This window comes from Amblyomma americanum, chromosome 1 (assembly GCF_052857255.1).
Source record: "Amblyomma americanum isolate KBUSLIRL-KWMA chromosome 1, ASM5285725v1, whole genome shotgun sequence".
In the NCBI taxonomy this organism is placed as follows: Eukaryota; Metazoa; Arthropoda; class Arachnida; order Ixodida; family Ixodidae; genus Amblyomma; species Amblyomma americanum.
The window spans coordinates 260,322,033-260,338,596 of record NC_135497.1 but is presented as its reverse complement, the minus strand read 5'-3'; the positions used below and the strand labels follow the sequence as shown (position 1 = coordinate 260,338,596).

Here is a 16,564-nt window from a genome sequence, read left to right as displayed (position 1 = left end):
CTACGTTATTTTTACATATGCATTTAAGATAAATGTTGTAGATTATTTATATGTTCTTGAGTACAGAAATCATGCTGAAGAGTGCGCTTTATTTTATTTAGAAGGTGAGCCGTATCAGATGAAGTATTTATTTCACCAGCCTACTTTTGGACATTTTTTATTATTTCAGATTTTTTTCTGAATATTTTACCCCATGTAATGAATGCATCCACCAAATTTTAAGATTTTTTGGGAAAAAAGTTTGCTCATCATGCTAGTGAATACAGTACACAGAAATGCAGTTTCATTTATAAAACATTTGTGTTTTGAATTACAAAATTTTTAGGCAGCATAAATGTTCTCTACGATCCCAAGAAAATCGTATCAATGATATTTTACAATATCGTAGTTTCATACCTGGTGTTTCAGTGAGAAATTTAAAAAATTCCTAAACATAGGGTGTTTGAAATAAAAAGAAAATCTTTCCAGTGGCGAACTGTCAGTTGTGATGCACATCAGTTATTAAAAAATGTACTAATTTTCTACATAATTAATTTTTATTATTAGTGCCAATTGTGAGTTCATACATGGATTATGCCATATAATTTTTTGAAGCTCCTAAAAAGTCATCTTAAAGCCCTGCAGCGCAAAGAAATGCATTGTTTTTTCTTGTACTAAGCCAAACCTGAACGCTTGAGGCATTCAAGAAGCTCAAAGCAAGCACATCTACTGCTGGTGACATGTTCTACGGCATCAAATTTAAACTGCCTGCTCTATTGTACCACAGCATGCACTCTCTTTTGCTTTGTCACTTGATGCAAGGAAAAAGACAGCCATCACCAACTATGTGGCCATTATTTATGAGAGTGAAAGTGCATTTCTTGGCACAATAGTGCAGGCAGTCTTGAATTTGGAGCCATAGGCACTGAAATACCTCACCAGTGGACATTTCGTTTGCATTGAATTTCGTGCGCACCTCATGCACTCGGTTTCGGTTTTGTATGGGAGAAAGCACCGCATAGCTTCTGTGGTTTAAAAACTGATATGGCATCGTTTTGCCTGTGGCTTTCTCACTATTGGCACTTACCAGAAGACTGCATAAATTAATATGTTAATAAGTTAATCTTAGATCATTGGCTATCTAATTATTATGACAGTTACAATAACTGATGTCTGCCTTTGCTGACAGTTTGTTTCTGAGATGTTTTTTTCTATTTCGACCTCATTATTTTTTGCTATTTCTTAGCATGTTCACTGAAGACCTGCCACCTCTGCAGGTGTTTGTCTCTATTTTTTTACACTGTCAGCAAAGGCAAGCTTAAGGAGGAAATTAAGTGCTAAATGATATGTATATGAAGTCTGTCTAAAAACTGCCGAATTAAATTTCATGTCTCTAAAATTTGTGCTGTGGCTTGCACCTCGTTTGGCTATCAACTAGAGGGGACCACACTATGCATGCTTGAATTATCATTCTCATTTTTGCCTGCTTTATCAGAAGTCAGATACCACTGAATGAGCTGGTGTGCAACATCTGTGTTGAACTGGCAGCAAAAAAAAAACGCATGAACAGAGCTATGGAGTAAGAAAGAGAGAGGAAAAAGGGAAGGCGAGGAAGTTAACCAGAAGATGGTTCTGGTTGGCTACCCAACACAGGCGAAAAGGAAGAGGAGAGTGAATAAAGAGGATTTCATTTAAAGACATGCATGTGGCAAGGACCCAACAACCTGTCATGCAACCACAACGCCCTCTGGAAGTGGAATAACTGGCAAGCCCTCAGGGCCGATGATTGGTGGGGCCATTATTTGAATACATTGCTTTTCATCAGTGGGCGAGGAATAAGGTAGTCTAATGCACAGCACAACGTTTGTCCTTCATCACTAAATGCTACGGGTTCACAAAATAGATATTCTGTTGGCTCATAGCCACAAGTGCCATAGACAAGGCTGTAGAAATTTTTATGGATATATCTATAAAAAAGGCCGCCACCATCTGGAAGTCGTTGAAGTAGCGAGCATTAGCTGTTTGGTTTACTAGATGAAGAAAGCGAAGAAGAACGTGCCACCATGCTCGGCTACGCGTGCACACACGCCGCCTAGTGGAACGATCGCCGCCTAGTGCCATCTAATAGAGAAATTATGATGCACGTCTACCCATTCTCGAGTTGCACCCCTCAAGATATGTCCCAAATGGAATTTTCTTCGTTTGAACCGCCGTGGTGGCTCAGTGGTTAGGGCGCTCGACTACTGATCCGGAGTTTCCGGGTTCGAACCCGACCGCGGCGGCTGCGTTTTTATGGAGGAAAAACGCTAAGGCGCCCGTGTGCTGTGCGATGTCAGTGCACGTTAAAGATCCCCAGGTGGTCGAAATTATTCCGGAGCCCTCCACTACGGCACCTCTTCTTCCTTTCTTCTTTCACTCCCTCCTTTATCCCTTCCCTTACGGCGCAGTTCAGGTGTCCAACGATATATGAGACAGATACTGCGCCATTTCCTTTCCCCCCCAAAAAACCAATTATTATTATTATTATTCGTTTGAGGGGTCAAGGTGGGCCTAGAATTCGGCTTGCCGTGCGATAGGTAATGCTTCAATTAGTAATTGCATGTATACAATGTTTACCTATTATTTAATTGTGGTTTTATTTCTATACCATGACCAATAGGGTTTTACTTGCCTAACAAATTCGTTATACAACTGTCCCTAGACGGGTGCCCATTGTTGTCGGAGTATATATATAGCGGAAGGAATGTATACATGCATAGCAGTCCTGTAACAGGAAAGTTTTCCTACCTGTTTTAGGATAATTTTTGGTGAAGGGGGCAAGAGATAAGAGGGCACAAGCAATTTTAATGGCTGCCACCTTTGATTCGAGAAACCGAAACATGCCGCCATTTCGTCTCCTTACGTCATACTCACATAGTTCCACCTCTGTACACCATATTGGACCGTGACGTCATCATTGGCACACGGCAGGTGGTTGTTTCTACAGTGCTATTGTAGATGGCGCTACAAGCCTCAATGCAAGATGCACTGTTTTCTAGTTGCTGCCACAGATGGCGCTGTGATCAAGGGTGGTAGCAGACCCCACGAAATCTTGAAACGTCATGAGTAAGAGCTAGTGCTCTTAAAACATCAAGAGTAAGCTACTATACCAACATGTAGATTTCTCAGTGTTGAAGATTGGAAAAATTACTTTGGGTCTTTTGGGCTCACATCTGAGCATGTGTTGATAATTGAAACCTAGAGAGTGAAGAAATTTGCTGTGTGCTTACAGTGTCCACAACAGCAGCTCATGCCACAATTATGAACTAATTAAAATATGCGTGAATCATATTTATTTATGGTCTTTGAGCAGTTACTGACATCAGCAAAATTAAACTTCTAATAAATGCATTTTTTTTTACTTTGCAGCATTCAAAATTGATGTTTCTGAAAATGCTTGGGTTAAATTCAACAACAATATGACTGGAGTCTTTTTTGTCAAGTATGACAAGAAAAACTTTCTTCTGCTTGAAGATGTATTGAAACGAGACATTAATGTGAGTATTTTTTTAGAGTTGAATGCCAGCACTCTTTTATAGCTTGCCTTCCATTTGTGCCACAGTTCCAGTAAAGTGTTTTGCAAGTACATATGGAAACTCATTCAGATCAGGATTGTGCTTTGGCTTGTGGGTGCATTGCCACTACCAGAAACAGTATAGGCACTAAACTGGACCGAATGATACAAACATCACTTTAAGGGTTCTGAATGTCAGAATTAGCCGGAAAAGCATGCTGAGAAGAACTGTACCACACTAAAGTATGTAAATGCACTGTCTGATATATGTGTAATTATGAGTGGAGAACAATGCTGGTAGAGCTAGCTGTGATACAGCAATTGAGTAGTTATTCTTGTATTCAGTACAGTGCTTTTTGCTAGCTGTGATTGCAATAAAAAATTGTTATGAGTAAATGTGCTAAGTCTATTAACCAGCGATGCACAAATTTAACATTGTAGCTCATGTAGTGATATTGGCACTGAATGACGCTGAAGGATGATGCTGTATATGTTTCAAGCTTTACAAAATAATGTTAGCTCTTGTCGCATGTATGCCATTTGTAACAACTGTTCTGTTCAGTTAAAATGTCATAATTAAATGTCTTGGAGGTATCTGTTCTGCTTTAAATTTGCAACAGTTGAAATATTCTAGTTGTTTTAAGTATCTGAGAACAGCCTTCAGTAGAGTCTCAGAACAAGAAACCAACTTACTGAAAAAAATGGTTAGGCAGGCTTTAACCACAGTTATACCCAAAGGTTGAGCAATAACATTTTGACAATGGCCTGGGCCAAATTTGGAGGTCACCTTTATGTCAGGCACGGCCAGTTATGGTTGGTCATCGATTTTTGTCCAAATCAGACAAGGTCAATCAGTCAAAGTCAGTCTTTTGCTATGCTGTGCTTTTCAAGGTTAAACCAATGTCAGATCATGATTTCAGAGCGGTAGACTCAACGCAAAAGTCGTTGAGTAGAGCTTTTGCGTTTAGTAGAGCTACCACTCTAAAGCTGGTCGCCCAACGATTACGCTTCTCGGTAATGCAACTTTTGAGCGCAGCTTCTGCGTTATTTCAACCATAAGTGACCGCAGACAGAACATGCAGTGCCGAATGGTTGCTGACCTTATAGCTGAGCCTCTCCTCGGAGAATCCTCACTCTAAACATTTGCAAATGACATTACAGCTTTAGTCATGTGACAATGACTCAATCAAGGATGTCAACTCAGGCTAATATGTTATGCGTCGGGAATGACCTTAAATTCGCTGCCTTACAGGGGGCTATGCAGTTGCTTGCAATTTAGTGGGTTCTATAGCCCAGTTCAGTGCCTTATTCGCCTTCTGCCTTCTTTTCCTGGATTCCTTAAATTTCAAGGTATTGATCATCAGTCGCACGCATAGCTGCTCACGTAACACACATTACACATTTGCTCTTACGCTACACCAGCTAACACAAAATGTCACACATCACTGTTTCTGAGGTCGCAAACGGAAAAAGAGCAATTCCGCACATGCCGGCTGAGCCTTCGAGCGTGTTCCAGAACAATCTTTTCCTTCATAATTTTTTGGCCTTGGGTCACCGCCTCGTGGCCTGCTTTCATGCTGCCGCTTTCCTCCTCGCGCTTCCTTTGCTGTCGCCATTTTTCGTCCTCCGCTACCCTCTGCATTCGCACTCTTTTATCCTCCGATGCGTTATTTCGCTCGTTTATGCCGAGGCACATCACTTAGCGCAGGAACAGCCCAACAAACACAAAACCTCCTCAAAAATAGCCCATCGGGACATTTAGAATCTCCCCAGAGGTGCTCATTTTTTCAGAGCACATTCAAAAAACGTCCCCACAACTATCAGTGTCTAAAAAGTTGTGCATCCCAGGGAAAGCCCCAATAAGTTAACGCTCGATTTCTCGGCTCTGTCTCAATAAAATTATTTCTCCTTTTTCATGCAGCCTTCTGGCATCTAAGTGCATGTATGTGCCAAATTTCAGGTACATGCTGTCGTTGTAGGTGGTGTAATATATCTGTCCACAAGTGTGAATGCATGCTGGCTCGGCCGTCTTGGACTTACCTGTTTACTTGAAATGTGCTAGCATTTTACACACAAAGTAAAATATGAATTCAAGAAGTTGCCCGATCCCACCCACAAACAGGAAATAGCAGCGCAATACAGATGTCATTTCAGTTTACCAGATGTGCTTTTTGCATTTAAATGAATGTTAACAGCAGACGTATATGTATGCACCCTTTAATGCGAAATGTTCATAGCACTGCGGCACCAGCATGCAATAATGGCCACTTTTTTGTCTAGCTCTGTGAAATCTGAAAAATGAAACAAGAAAAACATAATACGGGCTGAAAATTGATGCACCTTAAGCAAACGTTCTCAGGCCTACAAAAGCATATATGCACACGCAAAAGCAAACCCATGTAAAGAGCAACTTGGGTGCCAAAAGAAATGACAAGATGGGCATACGCTGCAGATACGCGGTTTCAGGTCACGGATTTTCTGCAGGCTGAAACCTCTCTCTCACTTTGCCTCTCGCACAAGCCTCGGAGTAAGCTTCAGTGACGTGTTATCAAAACAGGAAAAAAAAGTTTAGTTCTATTAGGCGAAAATAAAAAAAGCATAAACAAACATAACTTGACGACGTTGCCAACGGAAACCCAGGGATAAAATAAAAGGCTGCAATGCTGCAACCATGAATTCAGCGCAGCCTTCTGTCCTGCACCTGCTCACAGCACAGCGAACGCTCAAACATACACGTTACATCCTCGTTACACCCTGTTTTATATTCTTGTGACTAAATGTGGAGATAAGACTACTTGGAGCCAGACGGGAAGGGGGGATATCTTGAGGTAGAAGCCCTGGCATGCCGCACTCATGGTATAGCAGACCGCGCGTGCAGCCCAATACGGTGTGGGAGGCGAGATCAAGGTAATCAAGGCACAAGTAATCAGGTGGGGGTGAGGTGTCACTAGCGACGTGAATACAACACAAACTATACCGCTGCAACAGGGTGGCAATGTAGGTAGAGCAGGTTAATCCATGGGCACTAGCAGCAAGAGTGTGGTGGGCCTCCGAAGATATCTCCCGCCTATGACCGCAGTGCACGGCCACGCTGCCACCAAAAACATGCCACAGTCGTGGAGGCACTAAGGAATGCACTAAAGAAGGAAGGCACTAAGGAGTGCATGCTAGGAGTCGCCCATTGCCTTGAACTCCACCGCCGCTAACATCGCCTGGAACAGCGGCATCATGGAGTAGGGCTGTGAAGCTGCACAAAAGACGTGCGGTGCACCGCCGCTGCATCAGGCCCAAAGGAATTACGTGGGGACGCCGAGGTGCGCAGGAAACCTGCCGTGAATCTGTGCTACGAAGTCCACGACAGTCCAGTGATGAGAGCAAGAGCTGCCGCACGCTGGGGCCTGCGCGCAAACGGCTAGGGGCTGCGCAAATAATGTGCGCAAGATGGCTTCCATCCAGCGAGGAAGCCGGGAAGCGATGGAATTAGGCCATTACTACACCTCTGCTAGACAGATGTGCAACGAGGACCGCTGGTAGTTGGAGATGCCTGCAGGGACCGCCGCACCGTGTTGAAGTTGGAAACACTATAGAAGACCGCCGCTTCCGGCGGCGCGATGAAAAGGCAGACCGCCGTCGCCTGCCTGCAGCATGGAGCCGACGTCCCACGTGCACGAGAAACGCATGCGCTAAGAGAGATGCGGGGTTAACTGCTTCCTTTGGCTGTTTGAGCTAAACTGTTTGATCTCTCAAAACTGCGAATGCGAGAGCAAAACCTTCTCTCTCCACAGCTTGTGGCGTGAAGGGAAGAGAGAAGAGAGCAAGGAGTCAATTTTTATTTCTTGCTGAAAAGCACTGCTCCCGAAACGTTCTCCCCAGTTACCTTTCTGGGACCAAAATGCTAAGATTCTTTTTTGTTTCTGCTTAACACTCCCCGCAGCTTGTGGCACGAGGGAAGAGAGAAGAGAGTGAGGAGTCGATTTTTATTTCTTGCTGAAAAGCATTGGTCCCGAAACGCTCTCCCCAGTTACCTTTCTGGGACCAAAATGCTATGATTCTTTTCTGTTTCTACTTAACACTATCTAAAAAACGTTCCTAGACCCTTAGTGGAAGCACTGCCCTTTAGAGTGTTTCTATGTCCTGCCTCTACGGTCTGGAAATGTTTGATGAATGTTGTACTGGGACTGGGACATTCCACCCTTTTTGGACGCACATGGGGGAGGTACGTTGCTTGCTGGGATGCACCTAAGAGATGTGCTCTAAAATAAAGCGAATAGAATACATTATGAGCAGCTGTCTGAAATTCTCACTGTTGCAGTTGGAAATTAAATGCAAATCATCCTCCGACTAACTAGAGCTGCATTGCTCTATAAAACTGACTGCAGGTACACCTTTTGCATGTTTGCTGTCTGGACTAGATGCTTTAAGGCAAGAAATATCGCGTACTTGATAAAAAATTTCTTTTTCAGCTGAAGTTTTTTTTCTTTGTGAAGCACCAGTTTCAGATAAATCAAAATGAATTTTTACTCTGAAAGTGTAGTTTCAACTGCATTTTTGCTGAATGGCCTAAGAGGCCATGGAGTAAAAGTAAAATATAGTAATATGCTGAGCCTTCAGGTAACAATGCTGATGAACGTCTGTATAAATATGGCTGCTCTATGCGAAGCACGGACATAAGCTCTTGCTCCAAAGATAAGTTGCTCTCCTGCCCTTTGTGCTTTTGAACATCATTTGTTTCTGACATGTCATGGCAGACAAATGGCACTTATATTAATTAGCTGAACTTCCTTCAGTGTAATGAATAGCAGGTTCTCTTGGGAGTAGAGTGATAGCACACCAAGCAAATGCAATGAGTTGTGCATTAATTGACCATAATTGACTTACTTTTGTGAGTGAAGAAAGCTTGCTGGGTGGAACATTACAAGCAACTCATAGTGCTGGTGTATATGTGTGCCTCCAGCATAGTAGAAACAACAAGAGGAAAGGAAAAGCCTCAGAGATTTTAACTGGCAATGTTTGGTGACTGATAACTCAGCTGATGCAAATCACTGTTTAAATTTCTTTTAGTAGCTGATTCCACGAGCAATGCTCCTTCGTACTTAACAGATTATGAAACTTTGATGTAAGGGTTTTCAGCCCCTTCATGAAAATGTAAAGAATATCTCAAGCATGGTGCTACAACTTTACCTGTGACAATTTGTGATCAGTTGGGATTGGAGATAACTGTAATACGAGAGATGAACCGTACCTAGGTAAACGTCAGAAAAGTTAACAAGCGTACACCTTTAATTGCTTCCTGACATCAACATGTAAACAACCAATGCAAAATGTATTGTTACGATATTGGCTAGACTAGAGCAGCATTGCTTACGACAATAGTTCATTTTAATGCGCGGTGGTTACAACACTGTGTATGTGCCTGTAAACTATGCTGATGATATGACAAGCGCGTATCTACTTTATTTGTGCGAAGTTGATGTAAGGTATTAAAGACTATCGTAGATGTTTTAAGATAAATTTGTTGTAGAGAGTGCCATGTAATTACTTCTTCAGCTGAATCTTGCTGTAGTTAACTTCACCTGTCAGCACTGAAATGGCATGTGCATACAGATTTTTGTTGTAAAGCTCTATTGCATATTTCACAGGCCTTTACGCCAGGTGACAGGGGAGAATTGCTGGTGGAAGCATTTTTCCTGGCTAGGGCTGGACATCTCAGCTACATGTCTGCTCTGAACCTGAGCAGGTACATAGTTCAGGAGAACCACTACGTGCCATGGGCAATGTTTTCCACAGCAACTTCCTTCCTTCATCATCGCCTCACTGGTACAGAGACAGGGAAGCATTTCAAGGTAATGGGCTGATTTTTTTTGCTTCATCAAAGTATTGCAAAAACATGTTCCATGTCACTTTGACAAAGGAGAAATAAACCCTTAATTTTAAAGAAAGGCCACTTTTGTAACCGTGGTGGGAAAGGAAAATAATTGTTTTTTGAGAAATTCTGCTTATTTTTGCAGGCATTTGTCAGGGGCTTACTCACTGAAGCTCTGAAGGGTGTAAAGTTTAGTGACACAGGAACTCAATTAGAAAGGTAATTCCTTTTATCTTTACATTTTTACATGATATTGACTTCTCACACTGGTCCTTATTAAATCTTTGCTGAAATTTACAGGCTTAGAAGAGCTACTATATTTAAGGTTGCATGCAGAAGTGGAGAAAAAAGTTGTCTACATGTTGCTAGTCATGCGTTCAGAAGTTGGCTGAATGGAGAATCGTGAGTACTGGCCTTGCAGAATCACATTGTCCATTTTGATTCCAAAAGGTAAGAGAAAAACTGACTTTTGCACAAATGTTTGTACTCTAGGCTTGAACCAAACTTCAAGAGCATTGTGTTCCATTATGGTATGAGACAAATTGGCGATGAAAGCACGTGGCAGCAAGTATTTCAAAAATATCTTCAAGAACCTAGCCATGCAGAAAAAATCAAGATAATGACTGGGCTTGGACAAGTACAAGATGAAACAATACTCTTAAGGTGAGTACGAAGGTCTTTTTGATGTGTGGAATTTGCAGTCACCTTCAGGTACTACTGCGCTCAATATGAGCTGCAGTGCATAATATGCAGTAGGAGCTCAGTTCTCAAAGTAGTGCCAGCCCACTAATTCTGGAAATTAATCAAATTAGCTGTCTGATGCTGAGAACTATGCACCCTGAATGTTTGTTCGAGCTCAGTACTCTGTATACAAAGATGCATTAATTTGCTATGAAGCGGAAACCTCAGTTTGTTCAAATCGGGCATGTTGCAAGTCATATGAGTGCGACAATACAGCAGAATTATGATTCTTTTTTTGCTCAGAAAAAGCCATGGGTGAGATATGAGGTAGCTTTGCACTGCCATTTTGTTTTATTTTTTCTTTTAGAGTTTTGTCAGTGGTTCAAGTTTACCACTCTTTTGCTATTGCTAGGATCACCCAGTCGGCATTTCAAATGATAATAACAGAATAAAATTGAAGGAAAGGAATCATTATACTATATCGACCCAAGTGCTAGAACAATATGGCACCAAACCAAATGTTAGGAGCAATAACATTGCACTTGCCGTAAAAGGGAGGTTGCCAAAATGAGAACTTTGTTTTTAGTCACACTGAGCACATATCATGGCGTGTCAAAATTTGTCTGATAGAGCTACATGTAGCCAAATGACAAGTTCTTATGTGAATGCACTTATCATTGTATGAAGGTGGCTTATTTAAATTTTTTACCCTCAGCCTTCTCTTGGAATATGTGTTGTCTGTAAGTACATAAGTAATTCACTATACGATTTCAACATTTATTGCAGGTACCTAAACTATACATTAGATGAGACAAAGATAAGAGGACAAGATATTGGTACTGTTTATGGGACTGTTGTAAGCAACCCAAAAGGACATGACCTTGCTTGGAATTTTTTAAAAGACAATTGGAAATTCATTATCAGCAAGTAAGTGATTTAGAGCCAAAGAACAACTTCCAGTTCGCTGTTCACACAATTTTTCTCTGATGCACTTAACCCTTCGCTCTTTTCCAGGTTTGGCAAGCATTCTCGTACACCAGGAAGACTGCTTCGCCTTGTGTGCAGTGATTTCAACACTCCAGAGAAGATGCAGGAGGTGATCAATAGCCTCTAGTTTCTGTGTGCAATTCCTATACATAAAGGTAGGTGCAGCACTGATAATTTGCCTTCCTTCTACATACAGATTAAGGAATTTCTCAAGGAGCACCCAGAAACGGATGCCACAAAGCAGTCTCGCAGGGAATGCCTTCAAGATGTGGACAACAACATCAAATGGATATCGAAATTTGAGCCAAAGGTAGCAGAGTCCTTACGTGGATTGCTCAGCTGACCACTGTAACTCTGTTAACAGTTGATGACCTCCTCCTAAGCCGGGATGTGTTGTGAAAAGCAAGGTTGTCACAGTGGAAAGATGCCCTTAAAATTGCTATCTGTTGAAAGGAGAATGAACAATGTAGCATATGATAGGCTGTGATGAACAAGAGTTACAGATGTATAATTTTTATGTAATACTGATGATACATGGGTGGCAAAGGATGTTAAAGAAGGAGCATGGAAATGCTTAGGTGTGAGTCAAAGAACAACTGTCTTTTAACCAAAGTGATTTTACAAGAGTCATGTAAATAGGCATTTGTACATACAGTATTTTATTGAGAAAAATATCTCATTGTAAAACTCCTATGTTCTACGGAGTATACATAGTACAATGTTCACATTTCAGCTTTCCACTGTGAAGTGAATCATAACCAAATTAAGCTGCCATGATCGTGAATGTGACTGCCAGGTAGAAACGATAGAATCATAAACAATATTTCACTCATCATGAGCATTACATTCCTTTTCATCTGAAATGATGCTCTATTATGCTCATAAAATGTGTACACAAAACATGTTATGGTCTCCTTAAATTTCTTGCCATTTAAAGTTTCATAGAAATTACAGAGGGCTTTTCAGAGAATTTGCAGAAGCCATCTCCAGAAGTCATCCACAGTGGTTGCTTCTGTGTTTCTTAGATTATGCTTATTTGATAAAAATGAAGAGAGGTCTAAAGGAAATTAAAATGCCAAACATAAAATGCATTTGAGCATAGCTTGGATACAGGTGCCTGTGCAGTATTTAAATGACTTAGTTTTTACTTCTTTCTAGCAGCATAACAAGATAATGTCGTTGCACAAAGGGCATGTACAAGGAGGCATACTAGAACGATACTTCTGCTTATAATGCGTTAAATTTTATGGGCCTGTTCCACAATTAGTAAATTTGTTAACATTATTCATGCAACGAACTATAGGGTTTTATGCTGAGCTGTTGGCTCCCTCGATCAGTATGATGCATCAGTTTCTTTGGTCAGAGCTTGTTGTCCCTATATAAAATTATTTCTGGCTTGTTTGGGGCAAAGTTATCCCATGAGTCTAAAACAGTGCAAAAAAAAAAATGACTGCCAATACATAACTGAAGTTTTACTTTTAAACCTGATCTTCCTGTCAACTGAGTGGGTGTCTCACCATGGTGGTGGTACAATGTTGATTCGCAAAGCTGTACTACTTGTATGAATGAATGCAGGAAAGAGAGCAGAGCTCACACTTCAGAATGATAAGAACAAAGAGCCCCCATTATTGAAGGAGCAGTGCATGTGCAGAATGACAGTGAGATCTTGAGGTTAACAGCCTACTTGTGTGTTCATGTTCATTATTGACTCTCATGCATGCATGCACTGTTCTTTCAACGATGGGAGGTGCTTGTTCTAATTACTTTGAAGTTTGAGCTTCATTCTTGTTTCCATGTTCATCATTGTTTGTTGTACAATGTCATGATTCAACATGCTCAAAGCCAGCAGTGCAAAAAACACTGAGTAGGTGCTTCCACAACCAATGGGCTCCCTCAATAGCAACATATTATGCATAACATTATTTCTATGCGCGAAAATCACTAGGTAAAGTCACATGTTGTTCTGATGTGACATTTGCTACACTAACTAGAAGTTTTTTCAGCACAGGAAAGGCACTTGCTGTGATAGCTCTGACATTTGGAAATACTCCAAGGAAATCAGGCATGATGAATAGATTAAAGGAGTGCTAGAAGGTGAACAAGAAACAGTGCAGAAACATTAGCCTGGCTTCGACTAGGAATTATTTGCTTGTTTCCTTGTTTGAAAAGGCAAAAATTGCTTTTAAATAAAAAAAAATGACCATTTATTGCACTAGTTTTATTGCTACATTCCCTTGCATGTTGTTTGAGCTTGTACAAAAAAACATCAAATGACAATGTGCTTTGTTGGTGTTATCATAAGCACCAGCTTTCTGTTTTGAGAAATGTATTCAGCACATTGTGCCAATGTGATGAATTACCGATTTTTCATATTAACATTTCGATGAGCTTCAATCAATTTCTGGGTGTTGAAAGCAGTTCCATAGAGGGAAGACACATGGCTGTTTGCTCTACCTATTGATTCATATCAGTCATCACAAATTATTTTCTTCACTTGTGCTGCAACCTCAGTCTCAACTTGTATGGGACTGACAGCCCTGATGCTCCCTACTTCTGTTTGTTTCTCCATCATTAAAAATACACCTTTCAATATCTGCACTCTACACACATCTTTTTAAGCACCTACTTTGCTGCTAGTCAAAATTATATGCTGTCCTTATACACACATGCACTCATATGTCATGTCTGGCATGCTATACAGCCTGTATTTGAGTATAATTATGGTAGGCTAGTGCACACTGATAATTATCATTCTGTGCATAGGGACGCTATTCAGTGGTAAAAAAAGACGTTATATTTTATGTGGATTCTATTTCAAGAGAACTTCCAACTTGCCCTCGGACCATGTTACATGCCAGTTTGTTGCACTAGCACTATGTCTAGTCTCATTAGGAATCAACAATACTGTGTACATATATGCAGTGCTGTAAAATTTATCATTCAGAACTAAATGTGTTGACTAACCAGTTACACAACCTCACCTGCACGGAATGTGCAGTATCTACTTCAATTTCTTTGTACAAGGTTCTGACAAGGCTCCATACCTTTTGTATCTTTTCTGAATTTGACTATATTAGCAGGGGTTCTATGTGAAGAATATTTGTTTTGGCTCGAGCTAACGAAACGCAAAAAAAAAAATCTTAGAAGGTTCATGAAAAACTATGGTAACTGTCGGCCACCGGTGCAGTAGAAACAACCAACAGTGCAGAAAACGAGGACAAACGAAGAACCAAACAACAGCGCTTGTGTTGTCTGGTTCTTCATTTGTCTTAATTTTTTGCGCTGTTATACAATGTATCGTAACCAACTTGCCCAGCTTTCCATCCTTCTAAGCATCGGTAGAAACAATAGGCCTAATGACTTTCAAGGGTATCAAGGGGCACTAAGTTGTGGCACCATATGCTGAAATCTCTTTACCTTTGAACGTTGTGAGCTCTATACAGCAAAGAAGCGCGCTGTTCCTTGATGCAGCCTTAATAGCTGTTAGAATACAGTTAAAACAATTTAGGGATAAAACAAAGCTCCAAGGTATTCATTTGGCAACAAAGTGCTATTGCTTTTTCAAAAGTAGTTTTACCACAAATGCAAGCCTCGTCTGCCATCAAGGTAAATGTAAAGCCAGGTAAACAAGGAATATATATTCAAGTGCTTAAACATGGTCTCTTCAGGTTAGAGTTGGATATCTCTGTGACTTCCACTTGCAAAAAATGAGTGCTCTCTGTGCTCATAACTTTAATTAATTGCTACAGTTTTGCACAAAGGTCAGGTTTCTTATCTCATGTGAAAGTGTAAAACACGACGCATCCAGGCACCTGAACTCTTCAGGTAATGTCAAAGTTCAATTGATAGTATTTCTTAATGTTGGAGCCCATGTATAAAAGACCATTTTCACCGCCCTACAAACTTGTATACTTATACTATTTTCAATCTGCACAGAGGTAGGCCCAGAGGCCAGCATGTTCTTGTCCCTTTATGGGCTGAGGGGTGGAGGGCAGGGTTAACAGAACACATTGTACTTCACACAAACAGACCATCTTCAGGAAAGCGCTGTCCTGGAGATGTAAGCATGCAATGGATTTTTCATTCTCTTGTAGCCTGTTTGAAAGCACTTATGTGTTAATTGTGTATCTACCAGTCTAATATTTTTCCTTATTTATGAATAGTGTGGATTGTGTTCAAACAGGCTGCTGTCTTCATGACAGCTCAATGTGCCAAAGCAAGCACTATGGCAGTTTTGACTTACATGGCATATAACTGAAATTGCTAAGGTGATGTGTTTAAGGCTGAGCACTCTTACAACGATGTTGATCTACAAATAAGTGTGCCACACTTGCTTTAAACTGACAAGTTTTTTTTTTTTGTGCAATTTCAGTTTCACAGTCACTTTTCAGCATTTCCATTGCATTTTTGTGTACATTAGTCAGTATACTTGTCATTCTCAAGTCCTTCAGTGCATCACGCTTTCAACAGTGCACTGAAGCCAAGGTAGACTTTGTGGAGAACCAGATTTTACACTGAATAACAGAAGTGTGCTACAGCAGGTGCCCAGTTCTGATCACTTGACTTTCTATTTGTTTTCTTTGCAGTCCTTGTAACCTTTTGTTTTCCATGCATGATTGCTTGAAGAATAAAGAAGGGATTCAGTATGCTTGTATGCATAATGTGAAAGATTCACGATGTGTTCATCATTCATAGATGTGTTCCATATTTGAAATTCAGTGTTTAAACATGTTTTTCACTTTCATTCTTACAATTCAGTTCAGTGTTTTTTGTTGAACCACTGTCATGTTTGTACTGGAATTTGTCACAGATGCACCACAAGTTGTGCTCCGTTTTGTACTGTATTTTGTCAGAAAACAGAACACATCTCTCTGCTCTGTGGTAATAAAAATCTGCTGCTGTGTGCACGAAAACCAGCGATTGTGACATTCGATTTGAGTTCCTTGATGCAACGGGGCTCCGGTGCTGCAAAGCCCACCTTGGCCTTCAGCCATTGCACCATCACAGTTGATCCAGGTGGTAGATATAGCAGTTCATTGTGTTTGCCTCGGCATAGAGTTTGTAAAAGTATAATAGGCACTTTATAAACCGAGAGTGAAAGAAACACTGAAAATTCAGAAAGCCGCAGTAACTACCTCTTCTCAGTGGACACCTCAACCGCTCCATCGGGAAGGGCTGAAGGACGGAGTGAATTAAAGAAGCAAGAGGCACCGCAGGGGAGGGCTCGCCCGCCTGCAGCTGGGCGCCTTTGAGTTTCGCCTCCATCGAAAGGCGACCGCCAAAAAAGAAAATTACGGAGAGCACTTAAGACTAGTTCTAAAATTGACTGCGAAAGCATTGTTTTTTATTTTATTTTCTTTATTTTTATTTATTTTTCTTCCTTGCTATAGTAGGACTTGCGAAAACAGCAGTTGGTAACACTGGGCCACGGTCAGTGGCATCCTGTGTTACTCAGCTAATCAATCACAACAGTAAACAAAATCAGCTTTTTAATGATTGGC

The 16,564-nt window shown here is 40.9% G+C and overlaps 1 protein-coding gene across 1 annotated transcript in view; it reads left to right on the top strand.

The window, feature by feature from the left end:
- The window catches only part of LOC144115007 (uncharacterized), a 190,321-nt gene extending 177,801 nt beyond the window's left edge, over nucleotides 1–12,520 (top strand). Inside the window, exons 48-55 of the mRNA XM_077649119.1 lie at nucleotides 3,388–3,515; nucleotides 9,172–9,375; nucleotides 9,541–9,614; nucleotides 9,696–9,797; nucleotides 9,888–10,058; nucleotides 10,863–11,003; nucleotides 11,091–11,172; nucleotides 11,260–12,520. Of these exons, the coding sequence (XP_077505245.1) occupies nucleotides 3,388–3,515; nucleotides 9,172–9,375; nucleotides 9,541–9,614; nucleotides 9,696–9,797; nucleotides 9,888–10,058; nucleotides 10,863–11,003; nucleotides 11,091–11,172; nucleotides 11,260–11,406 (1,049 nt within the window). The 3' untranslated portion in view covers nucleotides 11,407–12,520. The remainder of the gene's footprint in view (nucleotides 1–3,387; nucleotides 3,516–9,171; nucleotides 9,376–9,540; nucleotides 9,615–9,695; nucleotides 9,798–9,887; nucleotides 10,059–10,862; nucleotides 11,004–11,090; nucleotides 11,173–11,259) is intronic.
- The last annotated feature ends 4,044 nt before the right edge of the window (nucleotides 12,521–16,564 follow it).